A 26860-nucleotide genomic window follows, 5' to 3' on the forward strand; every position below is an offset into this window, starting at 1 on the left:
AATGATAGAAAGAATGCTATTTTAATTTTGTCATGATGAGCATGCTTTTGGCCTGCTCACATTTACTTATCTCCCAAAGCAACTACTGTTTGGTATTATTAAGTCTCTTACTCAATTTGTTTCATGACAGTAGTGGGAAATTCAATATCCTCCTTGGTTAGGTTCACTTCCTGGTGACTAGATGGCTATGTCACTGCAATTTTCTTGGCAACAACATGGAAGTGGTTTGACATTGCCTCTGGAGCATTTATTTTGTTTCTTGGTCTAGCCTTGGAATTATCTTGTGCTTTACCATCCAGGTATTAACTGCCTTATGGTTTCCTTTTTCTTTTTCCATCAGTCAAATTATGCTAGATGCTGCCCCCCAGCTGAGTCCCCGGTTCTTACATTCTTTCTAAAAAAAAGTTTTTCCTGCTTATCAGCTCTACTTCATCCCTAAAACAGCTGACAACTTCAGATATCCTAACACAGCTAGCGTAAAAAGTAGAGAGATACAGTATATGTAAGATGAGCTTTGAAGCAATTTATAAATATACAGTCTCATCCTAAAATTGCATGGTATTTATTTGAAGATACTTTGAACCTATCTTCTGGTTTTCCACTAGATGTTTCATGCGGCCTGTAACGAAGAATTCAGCACTGTTACTGTATGACAGAACATAATCAAAATGCAAGCTAATAATAATTGTTAGCAATATATAAAGAAAGGCCCCATGTTTGTGATTATATTATGTACTTCACATCATTTAAATCTGATTAAATCAGTAAGATGACTAAATCAGATGATAAATTATTCTTATAGTGCTTAAAGGATTTTTCAAGAAACAATGCTTTGTTTTTATTTATTTTTGTTTATTTCAGTTATTTGTTCAATTTTAATCCCTCCTTTATTATTTTATAAATAACTCAAGTTAGTGAATATACCCAATAGTCTTTCCTTCTCCTATTTTCCCCACAACAATAACACTGTGAGGTAAGCTGGGCTGAGAGAATGACTGGCTCAAAGTCACCTTGCTGGCTTTCACGCCTAAGATAAGATTAGAATTCACACCCTCCTGGTTTCTAGGAAAATTATTCAGTCAGTAGAAATCTAAGCAGCATGGAACAAAACAATATAACAATCCTATTAGTCTGTACAATAATATTACAGTGTTTATATCAGCAGAATGCTATCTTAAACAATCATGAATAGCATTATATCCTTGCTGTACTACCATTCATCTCTGGCGTAAGCATTCTTCATTTCCTAGTCCAAATGCTTTCTGATAATTTCCTAAATTCTATGTATGAAGGACCAATGCTTTATTTGATAGTATAAAATTCCTTAACAGGAGAGTCTCTGCAGAAAATGCTTGTCTCTAGTCTCTTCTGCCTTAATTCCTGGTGAATGGGAACTCTGAGCATTTAGTTTCTGCAGGCAGATTCTAATTGAAGTAAGCTCTTTTAGTGATAATGAGGCTCCAAGTAGCAAAGGATTTCAAATGTGATAATTAGCACTTAAAATTACACCTGACAACCAAATGGACCAATGCAATTTTTGCTGCATACTTCTATTTCTTAATGCTCCTAATATATAGGGACAATATTTGTATTCCTATCAGTAGTATCTTTGATAAATAATCTTAAAGAACTTCTGTTATTTGATTCCCCACACACACATTAGAAAGTTAGATTTGATCTATAGTAGGCAGACAAATGAAAAGCAGTAGAATTAGTGTAATGTGTTAAAAATATTTTTGGCGGATTCTTACTTGGGTTGAGGCTTTGAGAGGGTTCCGTTGCTAGGACACTTCTTTAATAAAAAAGAAAACTCAACCCATGAATAAAGTGGCTTGGAATAGATCCTTAGTTGTTAAAATTGTCTGTTTGTCTTTCAGATACCTTCTTGAACAGCGAGATGTTGAAATCAATGTCCGAGACAAATGGGACAGTACCCCTTTGTGAGTGCTTTGGCCTTGAGATACCCATACTGTTTGATAATTTACAAAGGGATTTAAGAAAGGTCTTTCAGCTTTTGCAGCATTTTTCTATCCTTTGTAATTTTTGAAAAGAAAATGCTTTTTGTTACAAGTATTTTAAGTAATCTCTCCCAAATTATATGTATGAAGAATACTTCAGTGTTTACCCCTCTGGATACTTTTTTTCCTTTGTAAAAATATGCGTAACAGTACAGTTTTTTATCATTGCTTGAGAGTAGCCATTTAAATAAGTTGCTAGAAAAATCCTGCTAATTTGATTTAGCCGTTAGCATGGAAACATTAATTCTCATAATTGTTTTCAACTTATGTTTGGAGCTATATTATTTTTGAAGCAAAAGGACTGACATAAGGACCAGGATATAGCATAAGGATGTCTAGAATTATACAATGTGATCAGTCACACCATAAAAGTTTTCACTTATTTGTTTGTAATGCAATCTAATATGTCCTTGGGATTTCACATTGTCTACAGAACTCATTTTTCTTAGCATGCAGCCTCAAATTTGTAAGTTTGAAGTTTGCAGAAAACTTCTTCAGTCATTCTTCAGTCTAGTTCTAGTTAGCCATTTGCCAAATAAGAGTGCCAATAAACTAGTGCTCCTTTCTCTGTCTAGTTGACCAATTCCTATGGTTCTTAAATATCTCTTCACAGAAAGCAAAGCATATACACTGTAAGCAGCTGTCTTTTGATTCCAAGCAGAAAAACAGCATTACCATTACCACCTTGAGAAGTAGTATGTCTTAGCAAACATTTGGAGGGCAGTATTATCAGAACAGTTGCGTTTGAGAGCTGATTAATTTATTGGAATGTGAGTGATTGATTTTGAAAATTGGGGAGAAAATGAGAACAGTTTTTCAGAGGGTGGTAAGGAAACATGTTAATTTATTTTGCATTAGTAATGGTTGAAAGACAACATTATGGGATTGGTGAGGATGTCTGCTGGCTATGAGGTAGACAAAAATAACTTTACCCAAGTATCTTTCAGAAAATTGTATTTTACATTAGTCCTGAAACAGTAGTTTTAATTATCAGTCTGAATCTAGGAAAAAAATCAAAGTGGTGGTTTTGCCTTAAACACTTAAGCAACTTCTGGACAACTTAAACTTTGTTTTATCTTGATTCCTCAAGATGAGACTGGGAAAAGGGCTCTTATTGTAGAATGAATTTTTCAGGCAAACTTTTGCTGGCTTCAGGAAAATCTTTCCAGAGCCAAGACAAGATATTTAAGTATACACTGTTCTATATGTTTAAATCCAAGGCCGAATGCTTTTGCTCATAAGAAATTGCTGCTTAAAATATTTATTATTTATGTGATTTGTTCTGGAAGTCTTGCATAAAAGGAGCGGAGCATTTATATTTCTTAAAAATATCAAATGTATAATTTTCTTGGTTTGTTAATTGGAGATGAGTTCTTCCCAACTGAGGGAATAACAGGTAATACATTATATTCCATTGTGAGACTATCATGCTACGCTATTTTTCTCTCATAATGAATTACTAAATAAACTATATGAGTTTACTTCTAAAATATGCAAAGCTAACACCAAATAGGCCGCCACATTATGATTTAATATGTAGGAGCTCAGTGGTACAATTAGTGAGAGTGCTTAGGAAGGAACCTTTTCTACACTTGCATAATTCTAATCTTGAGTTTTATTGGGGTTGTCATCCTACAGTGTATTGGAACTGAATATTTTTTTTTATTTTAAAATATTTTGCATATACATATAACCAAATTAAACAGCTTAATGAAAATAAGTTTGATTTTGAAAGCTTGGTAATATAGGGTTAATCTGTGGCAAATGCAGCAACACTTTTGGCTATTTGAGTGCTTTATCATGATGATTGTACAGGTAGCCCTAAACTTACAACCATTATAGAGCTTGGAATTAGGGTCATGTCATTGGAGTTATAAGTCGAAGCACTCGTGTGATCAGAAGGAATTTTCCACTGTGGTCTTTAAGCGAATGGCGTGTTTTTTAAGAAAACCCATTCATTTAATTAGGCTTTTGTTTGGCCAGAAAATGAACAAAAAACATCACAAATCACATTACTGTGGAATTTATAATTGTTTATAAAGCTGGCCTACCCAACATGAAGTCAGGTGGTTGCAGGAGGCATTGCATTACCCTTTACGACTACTGGGGATGCATTTTGGGCTGTAAAATGCCCATTTTGAGGATCTTTTAACTTCCGACTGATTATAAACTTAGCCCAGTAGTTAACTGAAGATGCCTGTAGTATCTTAATGTGGTGGAGGAGACCTGGCTTGACGGTAGTACATTTAAAAGTGATTTGGGTGTCGTTAACTGATAGAAGGTTGCAGGTTAGCCAGCAGTGTAATGCAGCTGCTTAAAAAATAGTTGCTATCTTGGGTGCATTAATAAGAACATAAAATATAAATCACAGGAAATGATTGCTCCACTTTATTTGGCCCTGGTCCTATCTCACTTGGAGTACTATGTCTGGTCCTTAAGAAGGACAAGGAGAACAAGTTCAAAGGAAAGATTCCAGGATAGTAAAGGGCCAGAAAAGCAAACCTACAAAGAATGGTTAACGGATCTCAGTATGTTTAGATCCAACAGAGATTGAGCGGGAGATATTAGAACATCTTCAAGTATCTGATCTCACTGTTCTTTTTTATAGATATTATGCTTGTCTCTGTGGACATGAAGAACTTGTGCAATATCTTCTAGCCAATGGTAAGAAGACTGATACATTCTTCTAGAAATAAATATATGTTGTCACTTTATATCCTCTAGAACTGGAACTGTAAAGTCAGCTAATAATCTCGCTATGATGAAAACTATAGTTCCTTTCAACTTGTTTCCAACACAAAAGAAAGTCTTCCCTCCTTTCTGTTTATGGGTCTTTTTCTAAGAAGTTGGAGACTACTTGGTGACATTTTATGTAACATAGTTTCTGTTCCATTTCATGTTGATACCTCTAAAAGGGTAAACTAGATTAGAGGGAGATCTAACTGGACCAGGTTTTATACCAGAAATACATTCACTTTAAAAGCAAGCTAGAAATGGCCAGCTGTTGTCATCTATGAAGTGGATCGTAGAAGAAACACAAAAACTAAGAATAGCTGTTTGGCATAGAAATCCATCAAAACTAAGCTATTGTTCACCTATGTTCTTGAGAATTAATACACTGTTTCATAATAATTTGATTGCAAGGAAAATATATGAAAAAGAAATGCAGTTAGCTTTATACAAGTCTTCTAACAGGAAAATTTACCTGAGAAAATAAAGATCAGACATTAAAACAGTAGAGTGTGTTTTAAATCACAAAGCAGATTCATGTCCTAATACAAGAAGATTTTCTTGGGGTAACTTGCTGCTTTTTTAAAATTAGGGATACAGATATAAAATATTTTACAATTAAAGAATTTAATAGAAGCTGTAGGCGAGCTACCTAGAAATGAAATGTAATTTAGCTGAGAGTATTATTATAGTATACTCAACTCAATGTAGTGACAAATTATTTTTATTGTTTTTCTATGTATATTCTGTATGTAAACTGATTTTTTTTCTATTATTTCAGCCAAATAGAGTAGTGTCATTCTAATATTTTGAGGACCTAAATCTGTCTACTATAGGATTGCTGTTTTCATTTTATAATTCATGCGCAATAAAAATGTATTTTTTCTAAAATATTGCTCCATAATCTTAAATTAGCTCTTTAAGTGGATGACACTGCATGGGATTTGATTCTCTTTCATAAGCTTTTCTTTGGACCTAAAAAAATTGCAGTGATATCTAAGGACTCTATAGAAGTTATTTGGTTTCTATCAGTCACCTTTCCAAAAATAGTGCTGATAAAAATGTGTTATATTACGTGGTATATGTTTATATTATGTAAACTGATCTTCCCTACAGGTGCAAAATGTGAAGCAAACACATTTGATGGTGAACGTTGCTTATATGGAGCTCTGAATGATACTATTCGGCGAGTGTTGAAGGAATATAAACAGATCACAGCAAAGTGCATGAAGAGGGACTATTATGATGCATTTCTCCAGCGGTAAAGAGATGTATTTTGATGTTGGCAAAAGAGTCATCTTCAGACTGTATCATTGTCTTTTATTTATTATCATGCCTTCCCATAGCAATAAAAGTGACGTTGTTGAGTTATGGCACTCTGTTATATAGAAGTATGCAGGGTTTAATTCTTCTCCCTAGCTATCTGTTGCTCTTTAAAGAAGCCATACCTTTGCCTGGACTTGCCCAGTATCAGAAAAATATGTCTTTGAGCTGAAGAAATGGTTTGTGCTGTTACTGTGGAAGCCCAGGGAAAGACATAGCTTCTTTAAAGGCCTTTGGAGAGGATTAGAGCAGGATTTGATTGCTAGGAATTTAAGTGGTTAAGGAGATGGAGTGTGTAAAAAAAACTACAATGGTGTTTAAAACTGTTCTTTCTTCATACAGTTGTGACTGGTGTTACATCTTTAGAATTTATCACCCAGAATAAAAACTGTAACAACGCTACAATAAGAAAAATAAATAGGATTTATCAAATACAATATTAATAATGCTATTTTACAGCTTTAATCTTTTTCTTTGGGGGGAAAAGATGGTGATGTATCCTCTCAGTGCATAGAAATGTCAAGTTGAATTATTCCATACTGTTCTTGTTTAATCATGAAACTACTTTTCCCTCTCAATCTCCTTGCAGGCTTCTAGAACAGGGTTACCACAGTGACATTGTTTTTATTGTTCATGGGAAGTCCTTCTGTGCTCATCGCTGTGTACTGGGTGCTCGAAGTGCATATTTTGCAGAAATGTTTGAGACCAAGTGGAAGGGGAAAAATGTCATAGCACTGAAACATCCATTGGTAAGAAACCCAATCTTGATTTTTTCCTGAATATTTTTACATTTAAGACTTTCTTACTTGTCATTTGCCAAAAGCAGATCCCAACAAATTTTACTGCAAAGTAGTGGAATTATGGGTTACCACTAAGATCATGCTAACAGAAGTATCACACATTTCCACTTTTAGATACATTAATCTGTGGTGCAGGTGAATTAGAACTAAGAGGTACTGAAAACTAAACCTCTGTTTTATATTTCTCTTCAGTATTTTAAAATGAAAATGAGATCAGAAAGATGACCTCTCATGAGCAGTCTAAATCTCATAAAACACTTTTTATTAGAATTATGGGGAACCAGTTTCCCAAGTCAATTGTCATGCAAAACATTCAGCCTTCACCAAATATTACCTGGGCACTTAAGGTATCCTCAAGATAACAAAAGTGTCAGGATAAGGAGCCTGCTTCTGCTGCCTTGTTGTATATTCCTAAATCTGACCCAACTGATTACATGATTTGTAAATAGATGGCTTCTTGCCATTACATTTTAAATGCTGAAGGGAAGTTTTAAACTTGTTTGCTTATTTTTTTGGCCAGTCAACTCCCAGTGGCTCTGATCAGATTCAGAAAGTGAAAAAGTCTGTAAAAAGAAACAATATTCATAAACAGTGGCCAGCCAGTAGAGCAAAGCTATCCTTAAACATTCCCCTCAAAGAGGCCTATCTGTCTATCTTAACTCAAGGCTGGGGGAAATTTTAAAACATGCTTGAATATGGACAAAGTGGGAGCTGTGTGGATTTCTGGAGTGATGGGAGAGGGAGCTATATTTAACAGGCAGATCCAGCAACAGAGTAATCCTGCTTTTTAGGTTCCCCATAGATGACCTTGCCTAATTAATGGAATCTGAAGCAAGCCAACTGTCAGAGCTCTCAGGGTGAGTGGACCCCAGAGGAGGCATATGGACCTTCAAATTGCTAGGCCCTATGCCATGCAGAGCTTTGTAGATGATAAACCAACAACCTATTCAATTATAGCCAGAAGCCAGGTAGTAAACACTGCATCCCTTATAGCAGGGGTGTTATAACCATTATAGGACTTAATGAGACTTGCCAATATTGCAAATCAGTCTGCATTTTGCACCAACTGTAGCTGCCCAATTCAGCCAACAGAATTCTAGGCCCTATTTACTTTCTAATTTAGGTCTCATTTATACTATTATTTCTTTCAAAAGTTTGTATATAACTCATTTGTTCCATATACAGATCAATCCAGCAGCCTTTAGTTCCCTTCTGCAATACCTCTATACAGGTAAATCTAATGTGATATATTAAAACTATGGATTTTATTTCTTATTTGTGATAGGTTCTACATAAATTTCCTGTTGATATTTCCTGTCAAAATTTTAGATTTGTTGGAATTTATTGAAAGATTCTGGGAATAAATAGTTCATTGGGTGGACAGGTTTTTGCTCCGGATTAGAATTAAATAGCGTGTGGATGTTCAGAGCGAAATTGAGTGGATACTCATGAAACAAGCAAAATGTAAAAAAATTACGATATTTCTGTAGTTACTTATCAAGCACATCTAAATTATATTAAAGTAATCAAAATATATTTACAATCCCCAAGGCTTGTACACCTTTTGAGCACCCCTAATGTTTGGAAATTGAAAGTAGAAAAAATTGACATACCGTAGCACAGTAATGCTATGTTATCTATCACTAAAATGATTTTCCAGTCTGCCACCATATATACAAAAATAAGTAGTAATAATCATCAAATAAATGTGGTTAGAATTTCCAGAAAATTTTAAAAGGGAGGGAATGAGAGGTTCTTGTTTTTAGATATGTCCCTCATATACCTGTAAAGTTTTGGACAACTTTTTCAGGTATTTACTGGGAACACCCTGCCTCAGACATTGAAATTTAGTTGCATAATTTTTGATGATTGTAATTTATAATTTTCAATGGAAAAAAACCCCAACATATAAAGAGTTAAAGCAGTAAAAGAATAGAATTAGCTCATGCTAATATAATCATTTAGAAGATCACTTTAAGATGTCTGTATAACCTGTTCTGTTCACAAAAGTGTTAATAGGTTTATTTTAAACCACAGGGTGGTGCTGGAGTTTAAGTTTATAGCTATGGTTGTATGGAGGGAGAGAAGACATGGGTAAACAATAACAAGGATGAATTGAAAGAATGAAGTGAAAGGATAATTAGCACTTCTCTTTTCTTCACCAGGGTGTTTGGACATAGATGTAGAATATGTAAATGACTGCAAGAGATTGGCCAAACAATGTCAGCTCCAAGATCTCATTGAAGACTTGGAAACCAAATGTAAAAAGGTGTATGAATTTGGTAAGCCTCCCAATCTTCTTTATCTCCCTGTCATTTTTTATCGGAAAATGGAAAAGTAGCCCTTTCTCATATTAATTACCAAAAGCAAATTTATCTATTTTACAATATCTAGTTCATCATACTAGAATCGGTAACCATAGTATCTAACATTGAACAATAGATCAAAAGTCTAAAACAGAATATCTTTCATCTTATGGGGAAATGAAAGAAAATGACACTAAAACACTATCTCTTGTATATATCCCTTGAATCTTGCAATTGTATCATGTGCAGAAACTGTCAAGCTAAAGTTAGTCTTTTAATGGAAGTGGGCAGATTTTTAAGTAGTTTGGTTTAAGACATTTGGGTACCATGTTGCCCATAGATGCCTGTGTGGAAATAAAGTGAAGGGAAATCCCTAGATATGCTGGTTCAATCCCTAGGTATGCTGGTTATGTAGAGGTTATATAATATAATGTATGTATATTTCTAGCTCGTGTTAGAAGAACATATCAATAAAATATTCAGTATTTTCTGGCATGATATTCTTCCGACTAAAATCGGAATTCCGATTTTTTTCTTTTCCGAACAGTGATTCGTACTTTTTTTCATTTTTGCCATAAACTCTCGATCCTTTTCTGTTACGTCGGTCTAGACCTTTCCGCGCCTCCGATTGATCCGATCAGAGCTAGCTCCGCGGCGATGAGCCGCGCCAGCCAGGCAGAGCGAGCTAGTGTACGAGGGCTGGGGCACGTGCTGGCATCCTGAGTACGGCCTGTGTTTTGATCAGTCATACGCATGCCCAAAAGTCGCGGTGTGGAAATTTTCACGCATTTCGCGCAACCAGACAGCACGAAAATAAAAGCACGCAAATATTTTTGCTTGTTATACGTACCTCTATGTACGTCTTGATTCCGCGAAATTAGAAACAAGCGAAATTGTTTTAACTCGACCAAGTGCGAAAATTAATCACGCAAAAATATCTACTTTTACAACACGCCGTGTATCGCCGTTGCTTATGCACATGCTGGATTTGGCCTCCCGTATCTAAAGACAGCAAAAACAGCATGGCTTCTTGGGGGAAAATTTTGGAAAGAAAGGATGAAGCCCTTGTCAGGAAAATTGATGGAACTGTCCGTGACAAGTGGAATTGGGAATGGACCCAGAGAACTGTTGATGGCACCATGATATCTGAATGCATCAGAAAAGTCACGGAACCAGGGAAAGCATTTTGTGTCTGGTGTGAAAGTGTTATCACCTATGCAAAGGGTGGCCTCGTTGTGATAAAGCGGCATATGACAAAGAAGAAACACATGGACGTGAAGAAACTTAGGGAGACAAATTACAGCCTTAGTGGTAAGTTTCATCTGTGATCTCATTTATTTTATGTTTTGTAATCATTTCTGTCTTCACGTCCGGACCAAGTTACAACTAAAACTTTGAATTCGTTCCTTCATATTTGTGCTTGCGTGTGTACGGGATCGGCATTTAGACAGTGCTATTGCAGGGATGCCCAGCTCGAAATATACGGAAAACTCTTCATGAAATCCCTCGATTTTAAAACTGTAAATCCCCAAAATTGGCGTTGGAAAGTTACTGTAGAGTGTGTAGATAATTTTTACATGAAAAATTTGTGTGTTTTAGCCCCAAATCTTCCCCCCTCTGTGAAGTTAATTAGTCATTGAATAGTGGTGCTGACTGCAATTTCGATACGATCCCTGAATTGCCGAAGCAAACCGGCTGACTATATCGGGGTGTACTGCAGGCTAGCCCTGCCAGAGTTCCGGGGGTGAATACTGGTGGCACGAATCTCTGTGCTGTGGGGGTTTGTTGATCGGCTTGAATAGACGGCTCCATTCCAATCTTACGTGAATGGGGTTTTTATGCTGGTTTGATTTATTTGATGAAATTTAATTAGAGATTAAGTGATTGAAGGAGTGTTTAGTGAATGCATCCAAACTTATTTTTCAATTTATTTATTTATTCTATTTATTTAGTCTTTTTTTTTTACCCAGGATAGCTTTATCAGTGGTTATTATAAACTGGTTTACTGTTCGTGAAGGCCCTGCATATTAATTAATATAGCATCACAAACCAAAAATAATTGAATAAACATATAATTAGACTTGATCACAAACAATTTTGAATAAACAACATGTAAATAACCAATTGTGAACTCAGCAAGTTAAGATCAGGAGAAAAATCATGCCTCCAATTCAACATCTGCCTCAGAGGAAATCTATGAACATTTATGACTTTAGGGAAGATAAATTTGTAAATAATTTCAAGGTATTTTGGTATTGAAACATGAAGTAAATGCATCATAAATTGTACTTCTAAAAATGTTTTAAAGCGCGACAAATCTCACAATATCTTCAAAAATTATTTCTTTCCTGTAATATTAATTATATAGGAAATGTCAGTACATAGTATCATAAACTTTATAGTAGTACATTGTTATTAATAATAATATAATAATAATTATAATTGTAGTTATTATTATCACCATCATCATCATCATTATTATGATGTCATATTACTTTGTTTTACCTCTCCCTCTCTCTTTTTACAGCTGCATTTGCTCCCTCAACATCAACCTCCATCTCAACGTATGGCTTGCACCCTTCGGTCAAGTCAAACGTAGCACCATCTTGTCCACCTCTTCAAGCCTCGGTTCCTCTTGTGGACAGAGTTACTAACCACGAGGCCATGCTGTTGGCGTTTTTTGCAGAGAAGTCGCTTCCATTCAGCTTGGCACCAGATTTGATCAGCTTGTCACAGGCTCTTGCTGGAGATCCCAAGGTCCGAAGTCAACTCTCCATGGACAGAAATAGTGCATCATATAAAATGCAATATGGCCTTGCAAAGACTATCAAAGATGACTTGGTGAAGGACCTGCAAAGCAGCAAGTTCTCAATGAACATTGATGAGGCAACCTCTGACAGCAACAAGAAAATTTTGACTGTCCTGGTGAGCTACTACTCTGATTCTCTGAAGAAGGTTATAATTCAGCACTTTGCCTCATTTAGTTTGATAGTGGTGAACAGTCAGAATCTTGAAAAAGAAATCGATGCATTGCTAAAACAACACAACATACCGTGGGAAAATGTCATGTCTATTCTCATGGATTCCTGCAATGTTATGAGGGGCTTAAAGGCTGGATTGGGGACACGGATAAGGACAAAGCATGCTCCTCATCTCCTGGACATTGATGGAGATGTGTGTCATCATGTACACAATTCTTGCAAGAAGTTCTCAAGTGCTTTTGAACATTATTTAGAAGAGCTATTCACCTCCATCTACAATGATTTCAAATGGTCTACGGATCTTCACCGGTACCTGGAGGAGCTGAGCATCATTCTTGGAGTAAAGTTCACCATGCCAGAGAGATACGTTCCAACCAGGTGGCTTAGTGCGTATGATGTAGCAGTTGACACTCTAAGGTTGTTTGAAGTGTATACTATCTTCTCCTTCTCCTTCCTACCTTCATTCGATCGTCAGAATTTTGTCTTTTTGTGCAAGGGTATCTTCAACACAAAGGATATTGGAGACGAAGCTGTCAGGGCTATCAGAGCAATTCAAGTCAAGCTCAGAGAGAAGAAGATGACAGGAGAGGGGGAACAACGAAAAGAAAGAATCACACAGAAGCTGTTTGTGGATCGCAGCTACACAAGATTGCTCCTCCATTTCTACTGTGCTTCCTTGCCTCTATTGAAGAAGTTTGTTCTGGTGTTTCAGAAGAAGGAAACAAAAATCCACAAACTGCATGATGAAGTTGTAGACTTGACAAAGAACTTCTTTGCATGCTTTGTGAAGCCAGAAGTACTTCGTGACTGTAAAGTATGTGCAGTAGATGTCCAAGCTGAGATTTCTTTGTTACCATGTATAGACATGTTTGTTGGGCCTGAAGCGAAAGAGATTCTCAAGAAAGAGAAGGAGGAGGTGAAGAATGGATTCCTTACTAGGGCAAGGTCTGCCTATGTTTCAGCTGGAAAATGCTTGTAGGAAAAACTGCCTATCAAGAACAAATTACTTGCTCATTTCTCAGCAAGACCCCATTGTGAGAGGACACTCCCAAGCACTGAAGTGCATGAAGGCACTTCCACAGCTTCTACCAAATGTCTTGGAAGCTTCAGAGGTAGAGCCCTACATACTAGAGGTTCACCGGTATCACAGTGATGCCAGGATACCTAGTGCAGCAGACCAAGCAATGATAGACAACTGGTGGACTGGGATTGCTTCAGCAGGAAAGTATCCTTGCCTCTTCAAGATGATGAAAGCAATCATGAGCTGCTTCCATGGACCTCAAGTTGAGAGTTCTTTCAGCCTAATGGGTAACATTATAACTTCCAAGACATCTCGCCTTGGCATAAGGACATTTGATGCTCTTCAAAGTGTTAAATACTCATTGAAGGCTTCAGGGACGTCTGCTGTACAGCAGCATCAAAGGAAGGACCTTGAACATGACCCAGTGAATCCAAGTCTTGTAAGAAATATGAGAAGGGCACATAAATCGTACATGGAAGAACTGAAGATAATAAAACAGAAGCTTGCAGCAAAGAGGGCCAATCTGGAACTGAAGAGGAATACAACTGTAGCCAAAAGACAGGCCAGACTCAAAGTTATGCTATATCAGCTCAACTAGCTAGAAAGAAGCATAGAGAAGCAATGCTGATCAAAGGAAAGGGAACAAAGAGAAAGTCCAGTTAGAGGTGAAGCATTGTGGCTGTTTTTCTGTCTGTTAAGCAGGGGTTGTTTGTTGTTTTTGTTTGTTTGTTTGTTTTATTTTTTAAATGTGAAATCCTTTGCCCGAGAGCATTCTCGTGGTGCTTTTTATTTTATTTTTTGTCAAATAATAAAACTATCATGCAGACTCACCTTGAAAAATCACTTTTGATTACTTTACTCTGCTAAAGCTTCAAGGGGGCGTTGCCAATTTAATTCCCACTGGGGTGCTGCGCGGACCGCGGCGGGTGCTTAAGCAACCCCTGCACCCCTGGCTACTTTTAAGATTTTTTTTTCAGAGGGGAATATCATGCCTGTATTTTAAAGTTTCGATATTTTTGCTTTTGTTTCTTTTAGTTTCTTCCAAGCCAGGCACCTGTGTAAAGGTGCTTACAATTGAACCATCAGGTGATTCACGGTTGCAGGAAGACCTCGCTCTGCTAGCAGAGTGTGCCTTGCCAGCTGAATTCAGGGTAGGAAGTATTTCATTTCTCGTTTCCACCTCTTTGATGTGTTCTTCCATTTGAATAATCTAATATAATTACATTTAGTTTAATATTCTGCCTGATAATTATTTGACCACCTATTTATTAGATCCAGGACCCCCCTGAGTCATTAAGGTGGTCGGGGAGATGATTTTACAGTTTGGTCTGTGCTGTGTTATTGGCCTGGGAGAAGGTGGTGCCTTCAACCTTATAAGAAACAGTGGTATTCCTTCTCCTCAAGAGACTGCCCTTGAATCCAACAATTCTGAACAATTTAACATCTTGTCTCCAATTATTTCTTTTTAAGGAAGGTTATTGAGCAAGTGATTAGCTGCAGTTGCAGAGAACCCTGGAGAAAGCAAATTATCTTGGTTTCAGTAATGTCTCAGGTTGGCATTTAGCCAAGAGGCAACCTTGGTTGTGATGGTTGATTACCTTTTTGCAGAGCTGGGTTAAGACTTATGCAATTCGCTTTGTGCTCCTTGAATTTTTTGGGCTTTTGACACCATCAGTGTAGTAGTATTCATTTGGATTGGCTGTGGGGATTGGAAATTGGGAACAGTGTTTACAGCAACTCTCTTCCTTCATGGCTGGTTCCAATCAGTCCTGTGCAGTGCCGTAGTTCAATACTAGCTCCCCTTGTGTTCAACATTACATGAAACTGAGATCATCTGCCAGCATATTATCAATATGCTGATGATACCCAATATACATCTGGATCTTGAGCTGGCCAAGTGATGATGTCACAGTCTTATTCCAGTGAAGGGATATTCCATATGGATCTGGATGAGGAGAAATAGCTCCAACTTAATCCTATCAAATTGAATGGCTGTGGATATTGGGGTCCCCCAAGTCCAGGGTTTTTCCATCTCTACTCTTGTATGGGGTTGTATATCATATGTGATTGGCTCCCAGCTCCTATCAAAGGTCAGGCGGCAGCTGTGGCCAAGAAGGTCTTTACATAGTTTCGTCAGCACAGTTTTGCCCCTTCCTCTATTGGAAGACCTTCAGACAGTCACTCATGCCCTAATCACCCCATGGCTCAAATATTGGAGCATGCTATACACGGAGCTCCTCCTGAAAGGCACTTTTAAACTTCAGCTGGTCCAAAAAATACTGATGCTGGCAGTTTTTAGCATGTCACGATATGCCCACATGACACCATTGTTTCACAAGTGACATTCATTGCCATTATGCTTCCAGGTGCAAATCAGTGTGCTGATTACAAGCTCGCATGGCATTAGGCCAGGTTATTTGAGGAACCACCTATCCATGGTTTCTGTCCAACTACTAAAAGCTGGCAGAGTTGATGCAGTCCAGGTTTTTATGATTATTATTAAACAGTGCCATCTGTCAGGATCAGGAACTATGTCTTCTCTGTCACAGTGTCTATCCTCTCAAAATGAAGTTCCCTTCAGAAATGTGTGTGGCTTCACTCTGATTGTTTCCAGAAGGCCTTATAAATCTGGCTGTTCTGCTAGGCCTTGGGATAGAACAGATGTGGTCCTCTTGCTAGATGGGTTTCTGCCTGTATTATGTATTTTTTTCATTGGATGCTGATCTTGTTCACTTGTATTGTTCTATTTTATTGTTACTTGTTTTGTATTGTGAACCACGCAGAGTTGTCTTGGAATCTGGCGGCACATAAATCAATAAATAAAGGCTTTGTAACATATTAGATAAAAAAGCAGCCTGAATTGCTAAATTAGACATTATCTGTTTTCACTTTTTGCTGGCAGTCGCACAAAAATCTTACTATTCTTCATGATATAGTATAGTCCCAATAAAAAAAAAAAGAAAATCTTTGCCAGAGTATCCTAATAAATTATTCATAGGCAGGATTAAAATTCTATCATTTGTTATTCTATAGTAGTACAGTGGAGTTTGAGCCAGTATTTCATTGTTTCTAAGCCATATCTTTCATATTTTCCTATATCTGCCAATTAAATTTTAGGAAATAAAATATGAAAATACACAAACATGTAAATTTTACTAATCAAGATTCTTGGCCAAAAGATTTTCTCACATAATTGTGTTAAGGATTTCACTTTTCCCCCATCTTTCTGTCCCATAACTCAAAGGCATAAAGACTGTAGGGGAAATCCATACCAGTGTAACTTTTTATTTACAGGCATTTACCAACTATATTAGAGATTATAGTCCTGTGAGAAATTAAGTACACTCCATGTACAGGTTTTTTTTTCATTTTCAATAAACGTAGACATAAAATATCTTCATTCATGCAGTATATAAAGGTAAAGGTAATGTATAATTGAATCAAAAGAACTATAAAAAATTGACTTTGCAATCATTTATTCAATAAAAAAATTTAACAGACATTTCATCTCCTCCTGTACAAGAAGAATACTCTTGAGTAATTGACCCTTTTGGCAAAAACAACCTTAAATAGGTGTTTCTTTTAACTGTCTATCAGTCTCTAATACTGATGGAGAGGAACTCTCACTTCTAACTTCTCCATGCAGAATGTTTTCAGCTGTGTCTAGCCAATTTCAAATCATTCTATAACATCTTTATGGGATTTAGAGCCAGACTTTGACTTGGCCACTAGAGAACTCTCCATTTCTTTATTTTTTTTCCCCAGACATTCCTTGGGGGGGTTTACTGGAATGTTTAAGTCATTGACATGTAGCAAAATTCTCATTTGTCTGAGCTCTAGTCTTCTGACAGATGGTCTCAGATTATTTTTGAGCATCCTCTGATACAATGAAGAATTCATAGTGGATTCTGTGATGGTGAGATGCCCAGAGCCTGATGCAGCAAAACAGCCCCAAATCATATTCCTGCCACTATGTTTTACAGTTGGTATCAGGTTCTTCTGGTGAAATTCTGTCTTTGGTTTTCATCAAACATCCTCTGATGTATACTTTGGCCAAATATCTCTATCTTTGTCTCCTCTGTCCAGAGTACATTGTTCCAGAAGTCCTGGTCTTGGCAAAAACCAGGAATAAGCTTTAGTCTTGCCCTGGTGTTCTGTTTGGACAGCAAAGTTTTCGCACGGCACATCTTCCATGTAGATCTAAGTTGTGCAGCTCTATTTTTAAAAGTAAACTCATGCACTTTGACCTCAGTAGTGGCAAGAGTTATTGGTAGGTTGTGAATATAGCATTCTATGGTCCTTAGAGACTTTTTCCAGCATCTTGCTTTCTGCTCTCGTGCCAAACTTACTAGAATGGTCTGACTGGGACAACTTGGCAGTTGTTTGAAATCTCACTTGTAGATGTTCTTCTGGACAGTGGAATGATTAATGTCCAATTGCTTGGAATTCCTTTTAAATCCAATCCCAGACCTATAGACATCAATAATCTTCTTTCTGAAGGCCTCAGTGTTTTTTTTTTAATCTAGGCATGGTGATACTACACACTTCAACAGCAAAGAGCAAACAAATTAAATGTCTTGAGATTTTAACAAGACAGGCTCCTCCCAGATCTTCTGTAACCAAGTTCTAATCATTTGTACCTGATCTCATGCACCTGAGTCTAGTTCTAGATATTTGAGGTAATGATAAATGTAGAGGTGTCCTTAATTTTCCTGTAGACATTTTCATTTAGGTTTATTTAAATTACAAGATAGACTACAAAATGTAAATGGTGCATGATATTTGTTATATTTCCTTTAGTGGCATTGTTGAAATGAAGATCAAATATCTGTATTTTGAAATATATTGTAAAAGTTGAAACATCAAATGGGGTGTCCCAAAGATGCTTTTTGAGGAGACAACTGGACTTTCTTTCTTTTTCTTTGAAGATGTTTTGCTTTTCATCCAAGAAGCTTCTTCAGCTCTGACAGGATAGTGGGGAATGGAAGGACTTATATTCCTTGCAGATAGCTAGTAATTTTCATCCTTTTAGAGAGTCGTTGAAATACTAATCTCTGTCCTCAGGGTCACCCGAGCAGTGCTCCTGGTTCATGTCTTCAAAAGAAAAAACAGAAAGTCCAGTTTCCTCCTGAAAAAGCACCTTTGGGACAACCATGACCTGGATGACTGAGAATCTCTACAGACATCAAATGGGGTGTACTTACTTTTTCACATAACTGCAGATAAATCTGTCCTCCACATGGAGGAATACTGTAGGCATGCAGTTTCTTTAAGAACATAGATTGAATTACTTCTATCAAGGTAAAATACTGGTGAAAGCTAAACTGTATCATTTGTAAAACTTTATGGCACTTTGGGTTCCAAAAGCATTAAAGGAACAGGAACATAAATGAGTTCATTTCATATAAGGGGGAAAAAATCCATATTTCTTAGGATAACCAAAGTTATATAATATTGATGGGCAGTTTACCTACTCATAATTTTACTTTTAACCTGAATTGACAGCCTCATTTTGTCTCACTTTTTTGTAATATTTTGCAAAAAGCTTGCTATTGTCAATACTGCTAGCTCAGATAGTTTTATTCCAGTAGCCATTCTGTTTGGTGGAAATGTTATCATTTTTCAGGTCATTGAAAAAAATACTTGTGGGTTCAGTCCAGCCTTAACCCAGTCAGTTCATTCAACTCTCCAGACCCCACTAGCCTTAGGAAAATAAACTTTTATATTTGGGGTAAACCCCAAATTCTGGATGTTTCCCTTTCCAATATACCGGCATGTTAGATATAGAAAAACTGTGCTTTTCATTTTGTAATAGTTGAAGTATATAGTTGTGTGAGAGCTCTTGTGCTTCATACTATCCCAAGTATATATAACTTCCATTCTTATTCCACCGAGAAGTTGCTAAAGTTCCCACTGCCTTTGGAGAATGTGTGGCAGAAAATTGAAGCCTGAGCACATACCAAATAAAAGGACTCTATGAAGTTGCACACATCCTTTGATTGCGCATGGATTATATTGACGAGCATTCAGAAATCGGGCATTATGTGTTTTTAATTCTATGTTAAATCCTTTTCATATTTTTCTGCACTCCCCCTGCATTTTTGGCTCTGTTAACAAAAGTAAACTAATAAAATATGGAACTCATAAAAAGCTTTGGTCTGCATATCTAAACATTGGGACAAAATATTTTGATTTGCTATAAACAGAACATTTACCATAAATCATTTTATACCAGTTTCCTGTTAGACAGCATTTATTATATTGTATTGTATTTAGCATATGCCAGGTGATCTCTGCTGGCCCATATGGTAATTTTTCTGTTACCTTGTTTTCCCCAAAATAAGACCCAGTCTTGGGGGGAGGGTGTCAAAATAAGCACTAGGGCTTGTTTGGGGGGAATGTCTTATTTTTCCCCCTTGTATGTGAGGCCCATTTCTTCTGCTTTCTCATGGCCGCAGTGGGGCACAAAGCCATGTGGTGTCCAAGGGCTGCTGCCATGAGGTGGGAGGATGGAGCTGCCCCATGCACCCTACATTGGCTTACCTTGGGGGGCCCACAGCCAGCTCACCCACACACTGACACCTGCATCTCCTTGCAGCGGCAGCTCCAGAAGCCCTGTCCAGCAGAACCCCACATGGCTGCCAGCCTACTTCTGTTTGCTTGAGGCTGCAATGAAGCAGGAGGCCGAGCAATACACTGGTGCCATGGTCTCGAGGTGAGGCAGGTTGATGAAGCTGACCCATATGCCCCACACTGGCTTACCTCAGGGCCTCCACAGCCAGGCCATCCACATCCCAACACCTGCCTTGCCTCGTGGCCATGGCACTGGCACATCGCTCGGCCTCCTGCTGTATTGCATCCATGAGCAAGCAGAAGTGCTTGGCATGGCTACTAGTGCTGCCACCATGAGGCAGTTGTTGGAGCATGGTTGCCCTGGCTGCAGTGCAGGATGCGTGGGGCAGCTCCAACCCCCCACCTACCTCGCCTCACCTTGTATCAGCGGCACCACAAGCTACCAGACAGAATGGATGGGAGGCCAGCTGCTCAGGCTCTTAAGTAGGGCTTATTTGGGGGATAGGGCTTATATTAGGGGCATAAAAATCATGCTAGAGCTTATTTTCAGGATAGGAGTTATTTTCAGGGAAACACGGTAATAGAAACCCTCAACAGAGATATGGCCCCTTAATGTATTTGTAGATGTATGTATGAATAATGCTGGTTTACAGCTCATTTGACTTTCTGAGAAAGTCAACATAGAGTTTCATAGTCTTACATAGACTGTCGATCTATGATGCAACAAAGAGTATAGATTTAAAAATATTAAAGACAGCAGACTCAGGATTACAGCCAAACAGCTGTCCAAGCCCAAAGAACCAAGGGCATTCTTTAATTTACTGAAGTATCCTAAAAAATGGAGTGGTTGGGGAGACTTAGAACGTCACTGGGATTAAGGTAAAAAGCAAGTCTGATCAAAGTTTAGATTTAATCCTGTACCAGAGTGATAAAATTGGTAAAAGAGCAATATTTCTCCTATCATGTATTGTGTTATACTATATTTGGATATTATGCATATATATTATTGTGCATTTATGTAGTGTAATGTTATTAAATATACTGTCAAATATTAAAGTTGTTTTATTTCTCTTTTGTGTATAGGTAGGTTTTGGAGAGTTGCCTTTTGATAGCACCGACAGCTTCAGTAGTTATCCTGATCTGTGTTTCCGAGTGGCAAATTACAGTTTCCTGTGTCACAAGGTATAGGGTGCATTGATTTGACTTGGGTCGATTCTTGTTCTATTGCTCAATATTGAAAGATCTTGTATAGAACCAGTGATACTCACTCATTTATTTATGGGACATCTTGTAGGACATTTCCAGAATAGGAATGAGATAATAGTAAATTATTATTTATTAAACTTGTATGCCTCCTAACTCTCAATGAGTCTTGGTGGCTCACAACAACCAAGTTACAATAAAGCCAATAAAACAAAAAATAAAGATAAAAGATGGCAAGCTTGATGACTTTTTGATCTTTAAAAAGTTTGGGATAGTTGCCTTGTCACAGACCCTTTTCTGGATCCTGCTGCTTGCTTATTTTAACTAAGAAGATTCCATTATTGTGTGTGTGTGTGTGTGTATACACACATATATAGACATATGTACCCACACATGTACATATGCATACATGTACATATTCTTTTCTCTTTTTGAAGGCGTTTTTCTGTGGCCGAAGTGACTATTTCAAAGCCCTTCTAGAGGACCACTTCTCAGAGAGTGAGGAACTACAGACCCAACCCAGTATCCCTGTGGTGACTCTTCACGACATTTCAGAGGAGATCTTCATCAGAGTTCTATATTACATCTATAGTGATGACACAGAGGTGAGGCTGGGGTTCTTTTTCAGCATGAGGCCTTTTAGGCTAGTCCTTCTAGCAAGGATGACAGTGTTATAGAGCAAAGTAAACATGGCAGAACAGGCATTGTACGATGCTTGCTGTATTTTTTTGAAGATAAATGTCTTATCTGTTCCTAGCACTGCAGTCTTCTGGACAAGGGAGTGCTGATGTTGATCCTGGGACCTGTTGGGAGCCACACTCTTCCCAGCTTAGGAGTCACAGTCCCAAATACTTGTACAATCACTGGGACCATTTTGGCCTTTACTTTCACATATATCTGTGTGTGTGTGTGTGTGTATACATACACACATGCACACACACACATATGCATATACAACATGCATACACACACTTGTGCATATATAGACACATGTTCTTTTTTTTTCTCTTTTTTGTACGGTATACTATTGGCTTAATAGGAAAGACGGGAAAAAAAGTCCCAGAAACAGAAACTGTAGTGATTGCCAAGAATACTACAGGGATGTATATCCATAAAGGGAGAAGGAAGCTCAATGGAAAAGTGACTTTACAGAAACCCGAGTGCACAGAGTGGTCAGTTTGCCAGGAGAGGGCAGTAGACAGTTAGCAAACTGGCCAGAGCTAAAAATAGTTTCCGCTGTTTTTATGCTGCATTTTCTTGTCGCATATAGTGCAAAGTCTCAGTAGCAGCTTTAGAATTTAGAAAATTCTTAATGGAACTGAACTCTATAGCATGGATGCTCTGTTTTCTATATCGTATTCTGACAATTGAGTTCTGAGGAACTTGCTAAACATGTATTTTTCACAAGTAATGATGAATTTCTTTAATGAGAATTCTTCAAAAAGGTAGAGGATATGAAATCATAGCATGGTGTTTGTGATGTCAAAATGATTATAGACACCAGCCCACTAAATATCTTTTTTTTCCCCAAGATGGTGAAATCTTGAAATTTTCAGTGTAAAATGGAAGTATGTAACTGCCACATTCAATCATTCATTATGCAGTCCAATTTGGACAAAATGAACTTTAAGATAAAATCTTAAATATATGCCTTATTTTTTTAAGTATAAAAAGAAATTAACATTAACAATCTGAGCCAGGAAGTTCCATCGGGTAGTAATAGTATGATGGGTAAAATGTGAGGTGGAGATCTCATCTCCATACTTTGAATGTATATCTCACAATGAGCTAGCCTAATTTCACTGCAGAGGAACTTTGCATGTGTACTGTATACATGTGTACATGTGCACAGTACTTCATGTGCTGAAAGGCAAGAACAAAGGCAGAGAATAGCTGCAGATTTTTTTCTGAAAATGGACTTTAGGGATTAGATTGCTGTTCGCAAGAACTGCTTTTTGCCTGTTTTTTTTTGCTCAGTAACCTTATTTGCTCTTCAACAGGCATAAGTGAAAGATAGTGCAAATCAATTCTTTATAAGGTCATAGAGCAGCATATTAGTGATAGTGACTTCTTTCTAGCATAAAAAACACAGTTATTGTATCTGTCCTCTCCCTAAATTTATCGCACCAAGAAGATATGTTGGTTGCACCACAGTCTTGAGAAAATTGTTCTGCAGGAACTCTTGTTGCTCTGTGAAACATTGTTTGAGATTGTGCACTTTCCCTTTCCCTTTGCTGCCCTGCAGGGCAACAGTAATGCTGCCAAACCAAGCCATCTGTCCTTGTTTTCCTTTAGCCAGCTAAAAGACACTTCCCCAATTGCACTGTCAAGGTCATTTCGAATCAGGATTTCATTCCCTAAGATGTTACTACTCCCCCTAGCTTGGTATCCTTTGCAAATACAATACAGGTAGTCCTCATTTAAGGATCATTTGTTTAGTGACTATTTGAAATGCTAACAGTGCTAAAAAAAACACTATATTAGTCCTTGAAGTTATGGCCATTGCAGCCGCCACGTGGTCATTTGATCAGAATGTGAGCACTTGGCAGCCTGCCTGCATTAATGATCACAGGGTGTATTTTGACTCTTCCCCTCCTGCTCATCATCCTCCCATCTCTGCCCTTTTGGCCACACTGTAGTCTGCTGCCCCTGACTCCCTGCACTTTGCCACCCCTCCCATCCCCAGCTGACTTTCATGAGACAGCTGCTGGCTTTACCTCTTAGCAGGAGGAAGAAGATAACAAAGGTCAGGTGGAGGTGCAGGCAGAGTGATCAAAAGAGCAGAGATGGTGGTCAGGAGATAGGTTGATTGGGGACATTGAAGCATTGTGGATGTAAAGGTGAATGGTATGCTCCAAGCACCTGAATTTTGATCAGCAGGAATGCTGTAAGACCCATTGCAGACCCATGATAAACACCATTTGTTTAGCACCATTGTAACTTTGAATGATTGTTAGTTACCTGTATTGTGAGATAAACGAAAAGACTGAAGATATGAATGCTGTGTGTAATCATTAACAATATTGTAGGTTTATTAATCTTAAATTACGCCTATGCAGATCAGGGAGTTGAGGAATAAGATCCCAGAAAACATTTGTTATTTGTTGGATTTATACTTCTTTTCTTCTCAAGGAACTTTAGGCACCATACACAGCATTACACCTTTAATTCCCCCCCACAACAGCTCTGTGATATAGGTTGAGGAGAGAACGTATGAGTGCTCCCAAGTGCACTTCCATGGCTGAGGTTGGACTACAACCTGTGTCTCGTTAGTCCTAATCCAGATTGGGCTTTCAATCTGTTTTATAGTTGGGCCACATATTGGTTTGGAGTCATGCTGAGTCTAGTGACATTGATACCTTTTTGTCCCAGCAGTTGTCTCCTGAAAACGCCTATGAAGTGCTTTGTGTGGCCGATATGTATCTGTTACCTGGGCTCAAGCGTCTGTGTGGGAGAATTTTGGCACAGGTTCTTGATGAAGACAGTGTTGTCAGCATCTGGAAGATTGCAAAGCTATTCCAGCTGACCCGATTGGAAGATCAATGCACAGAGTATATGGCAAGGATAATTGAGAAGGTAATAAAGAGGAGCTGAAGGACAGCTACTATAGATATTATTTGTCCGGCAGGCTGCAAATGAATATTTGATACAAAAGGTCTTTAAAACTTAAGTTCCAATAAGCAATTATTTTATTTGTAAAATTTGCTATTTTTTATAACCATAACCACAGTTGGTTTCTATAGAAATTGATGTCTACAACAACGGATGTCATATAGTGAAATAAATACTATTTCCCATGTTATAGTGAGAAAAGTGATAACTCTGCCATAAAAAAGGAGCTGTTTCTTCATCTAAAAAACTTTTATCAATATAAATATTATGTACAGTTACAATTTATATTTAGCCAAAAGCAAGACAATCCTAAATTTAAAGCAATCTCATCAAAGGTGGAATAAATAGAAGAATATGAAGATTAACAAAAATCTTAACATTGCCAGCTTCAGTGAAACCAATGATAGATATTCCCTCTTCAACCAATGATCTGATGAAGTGAACTACAGCTCATGAAAGCTTAATGCCTTTTAATAAAAAATATTTGTTGAAAAAGAAAAGATGCTATTAATTCCTGATTTTTCCCCTACTTCAAGATATTGTAATGATATATTTTATATGTTTCTGTACTGCCCAAAACTCATGGTCTAGGAAAAAATAATTAATACTTCTAACAATAATGAGACAGAATTGGCCTAAAAGAACACATTTTGTCAGTTGTTCTAAGGTAATATTCTGTGTTATTAACCAATGTGTGATGCGTTTTAATTTTCTCAGACCAAACCTTTATAGAATGAAGAGATTTCTTAGAATTTCTTTGAAGTGATTTAAATTTGTCATGAACAAGATGAATTCATAAGAACAGTTAATGTAATCCCTAAGCTTCTTGGAACCTCGGTGGCAATTGTGTTAACATCCATATAAGTGAGAATTGATATAATTAAGAATGCATACGAAAATGTTCTTATTTGGCTATAGTCTCTTATTATTCATTGGAAAGTTATTTACTTTTTTTTTGTTTAAAACCTTTACTCCAAAATTGTTAGTATTGAAATGACTGTCATCCTGATTTATATGGCTGCGGTATTACAACGTTTGAAAATATGCAATATAAATATGAAGTATTTTATATTATTGATGATGTGGTAAGCAAATTGAAGTGGTTTGTCTGAACCAGTTGTTTGCCTGATATGCTTAGCACATGGTTGGTATTTTTAGATAGAGATGTAACATGTGAATGAGATATTCATCCTAGGTATTTATGAGATGGGTTGACAGAATTTGCTGTGTGTGTGTCTGTGTATTATTATTTATAAATTCAACTGTGTATTTTTTTGCCATATGGAAAATATTTTTTCTAGTTTGCATATTAAAATAACACTGGTTTCATATCTTCTATTTTTTTGCCATATACTAAATCTTGGCTGCATGGACCAGCTTAGGGCTACAAGAGATAATTAAAAGAATGAATTATCATATACATACTTAGGTCACATGCACCAACAGCCTGTTTCTTTAATCTTGAGTTTATGTTGTACCTTTATGTTGTACACATAGAGAAAGCAACTTTTATCATTCTTATTAAATTGATGGGAAATCATTTTTGAATTATGCTTTAAGTAGCCTGTAGTACATTGTTATATTCACTGTATGTGTATGTGATGATAATAGATAGATAGATAGATAGATAGATAGATAGATAGATAGATAGATAGATAGATAGATAGATAGATATCGATATCCATACCAGTGTTTGACTGAAATGCTGGTGTTTCCTTCAATGCAATTTCACACATGGTTATAGAATATGGAAAATCTGTTTGGCCAGCACCAATTTTTCCTTAGTGAAATTCACTGTTCCCTAGTCAATTCACTGATGTTATAAATGGTTCTAATTAGCACTCCCACATAAGTTGCAACATTCTTTACTTAACAGGCTTTGAGAGAGGTGTGAAATTGTTTCCTGTCTGTGAAAAAGCACCCCCCCCCCCAAAATTAACAGTTTCACTAATACAAAATTCCTCACCTATATTTTTTTTAAATAGGAACAAGCATGGCCCAATTTTGCTTGCCATAGGCCCAATAATTGGTTTTTTTGTAATTGTCCTTCTCATCTCCAAGTCAGTAGAGATATTGAACTATTCTCCCCAGAGTTCAGAATTCAAAGAAGTCCTTTTCATTATTATAGTTTATTAGAAGAGCTATTGAAAACAGAAGCACAAAGTGGAGACAATACTTTCTATGATGTGAGGCTGCAAACATTCCCCTGTGAGTTGTGTGTTTAAAAGCAATCTGGCTAAAAGATCAAGGGTCAAGGTTTTGATCCCAAGATCCTTAGCTATTGTTTTTAAAA

The 26860-nt window shown here is 37.2% G+C and overlaps 2 protein-coding genes across 6 annotated transcripts in view; both read left to right on the forward strand.

Annotated features, from left to right (window-relative positions):
• Nucleotides 1-26860, forward strand: part of ABTB1 (ankyrin repeat and BTB domain containing 1) — a 32249-nt gene that overhangs the window by 2147 nt on the left and 3242 nt on the right. For 2 of the 5 annotated variants that reach the window (XM_087923774.1, XM_026723304.2), the window contains exons 2-11: nucleotides 1878-1940; nucleotides 4627-4682; nucleotides 5865-6009; nucleotides 6661-6820; nucleotides 8057-8102; nucleotides 9037-9153; nucleotides 14215-14330; nucleotides 20836-20934; nucleotides 21393-21560; nucleotides 24328-24531. In XM_087923774.1, coding sequence (XP_087779900.1) covers nucleotides 5975-6009; nucleotides 6661-6820; nucleotides 8057-8102; nucleotides 9037-9153; nucleotides 14215-14330; nucleotides 20836-20934; nucleotides 21393-21560; nucleotides 24328-24531 — 945 coding nt within the window. In that variant the 5' untranslated portion in view covers nucleotides 1878-1940; nucleotides 4627-4682; nucleotides 5865-5974. Of the gene's footprint in view, nucleotides 1-233; nucleotides 300-1877; nucleotides 1941-4626; nucleotides 4683-5864; nucleotides 6010-6660; nucleotides 6821-8056; nucleotides 8103-9036; nucleotides 9154-14214; nucleotides 14331-20835; nucleotides 20935-21392; nucleotides 21561-24327; nucleotides 24532-26860 lie in introns of those variants that run through there. The other 3 variants (XM_087923775.1, XM_026723294.2, XM_087923776.1) reach the window with 2 other exon arrangements.
• LOC148126843 (uncharacterized) lies at nucleotides 10086-13286 on the forward strand. Its single transcript, XM_087923777.1, has 2 exons — nucleotides 10086-10488; nucleotides 11705-13286. The coding sequence occupies exons 1-2, from the start codon at nucleotides 10200-10202 to the stop codon at nucleotides 13135-13137; spliced, it is 1722 nt and encodes a 573-aa protein (XP_087779903.1). The 5' UTR covers nucleotides 10086-10199; the 3' UTR covers nucleotides 13138-13286.

This window comes from Pseudonaja textilis, chromosome 2 (genome assembly GCF_049901715.1).
Source record: "Pseudonaja textilis isolate UNSWEBS1 chromosome 2, rPseTex1.2, whole genome shotgun sequence".
Lineage (NCBI taxonomy): Eukaryota > Metazoa > Chordata > Lepidosauria > Squamata > Elapidae > Pseudonaja > Pseudonaja textilis.

Excerpts from the sequence above, each read along its gene's own strand:
- LOC148126843 (XM_087923777.1), top strand. The coding sequence starts at position 10,200 with ATGGCTTCTTGGGGGAAAATTTTGGAAAGAAAGGATGAAGCCCTTGTC. Across the intron at positions 10,489-11,704 it reads GACAAATTACAGCCTTAGTG|CTGCATTTGCTCCCTCAACA; the intron begins GTAAGTTTCATC and ends CTCTTTTTACAG.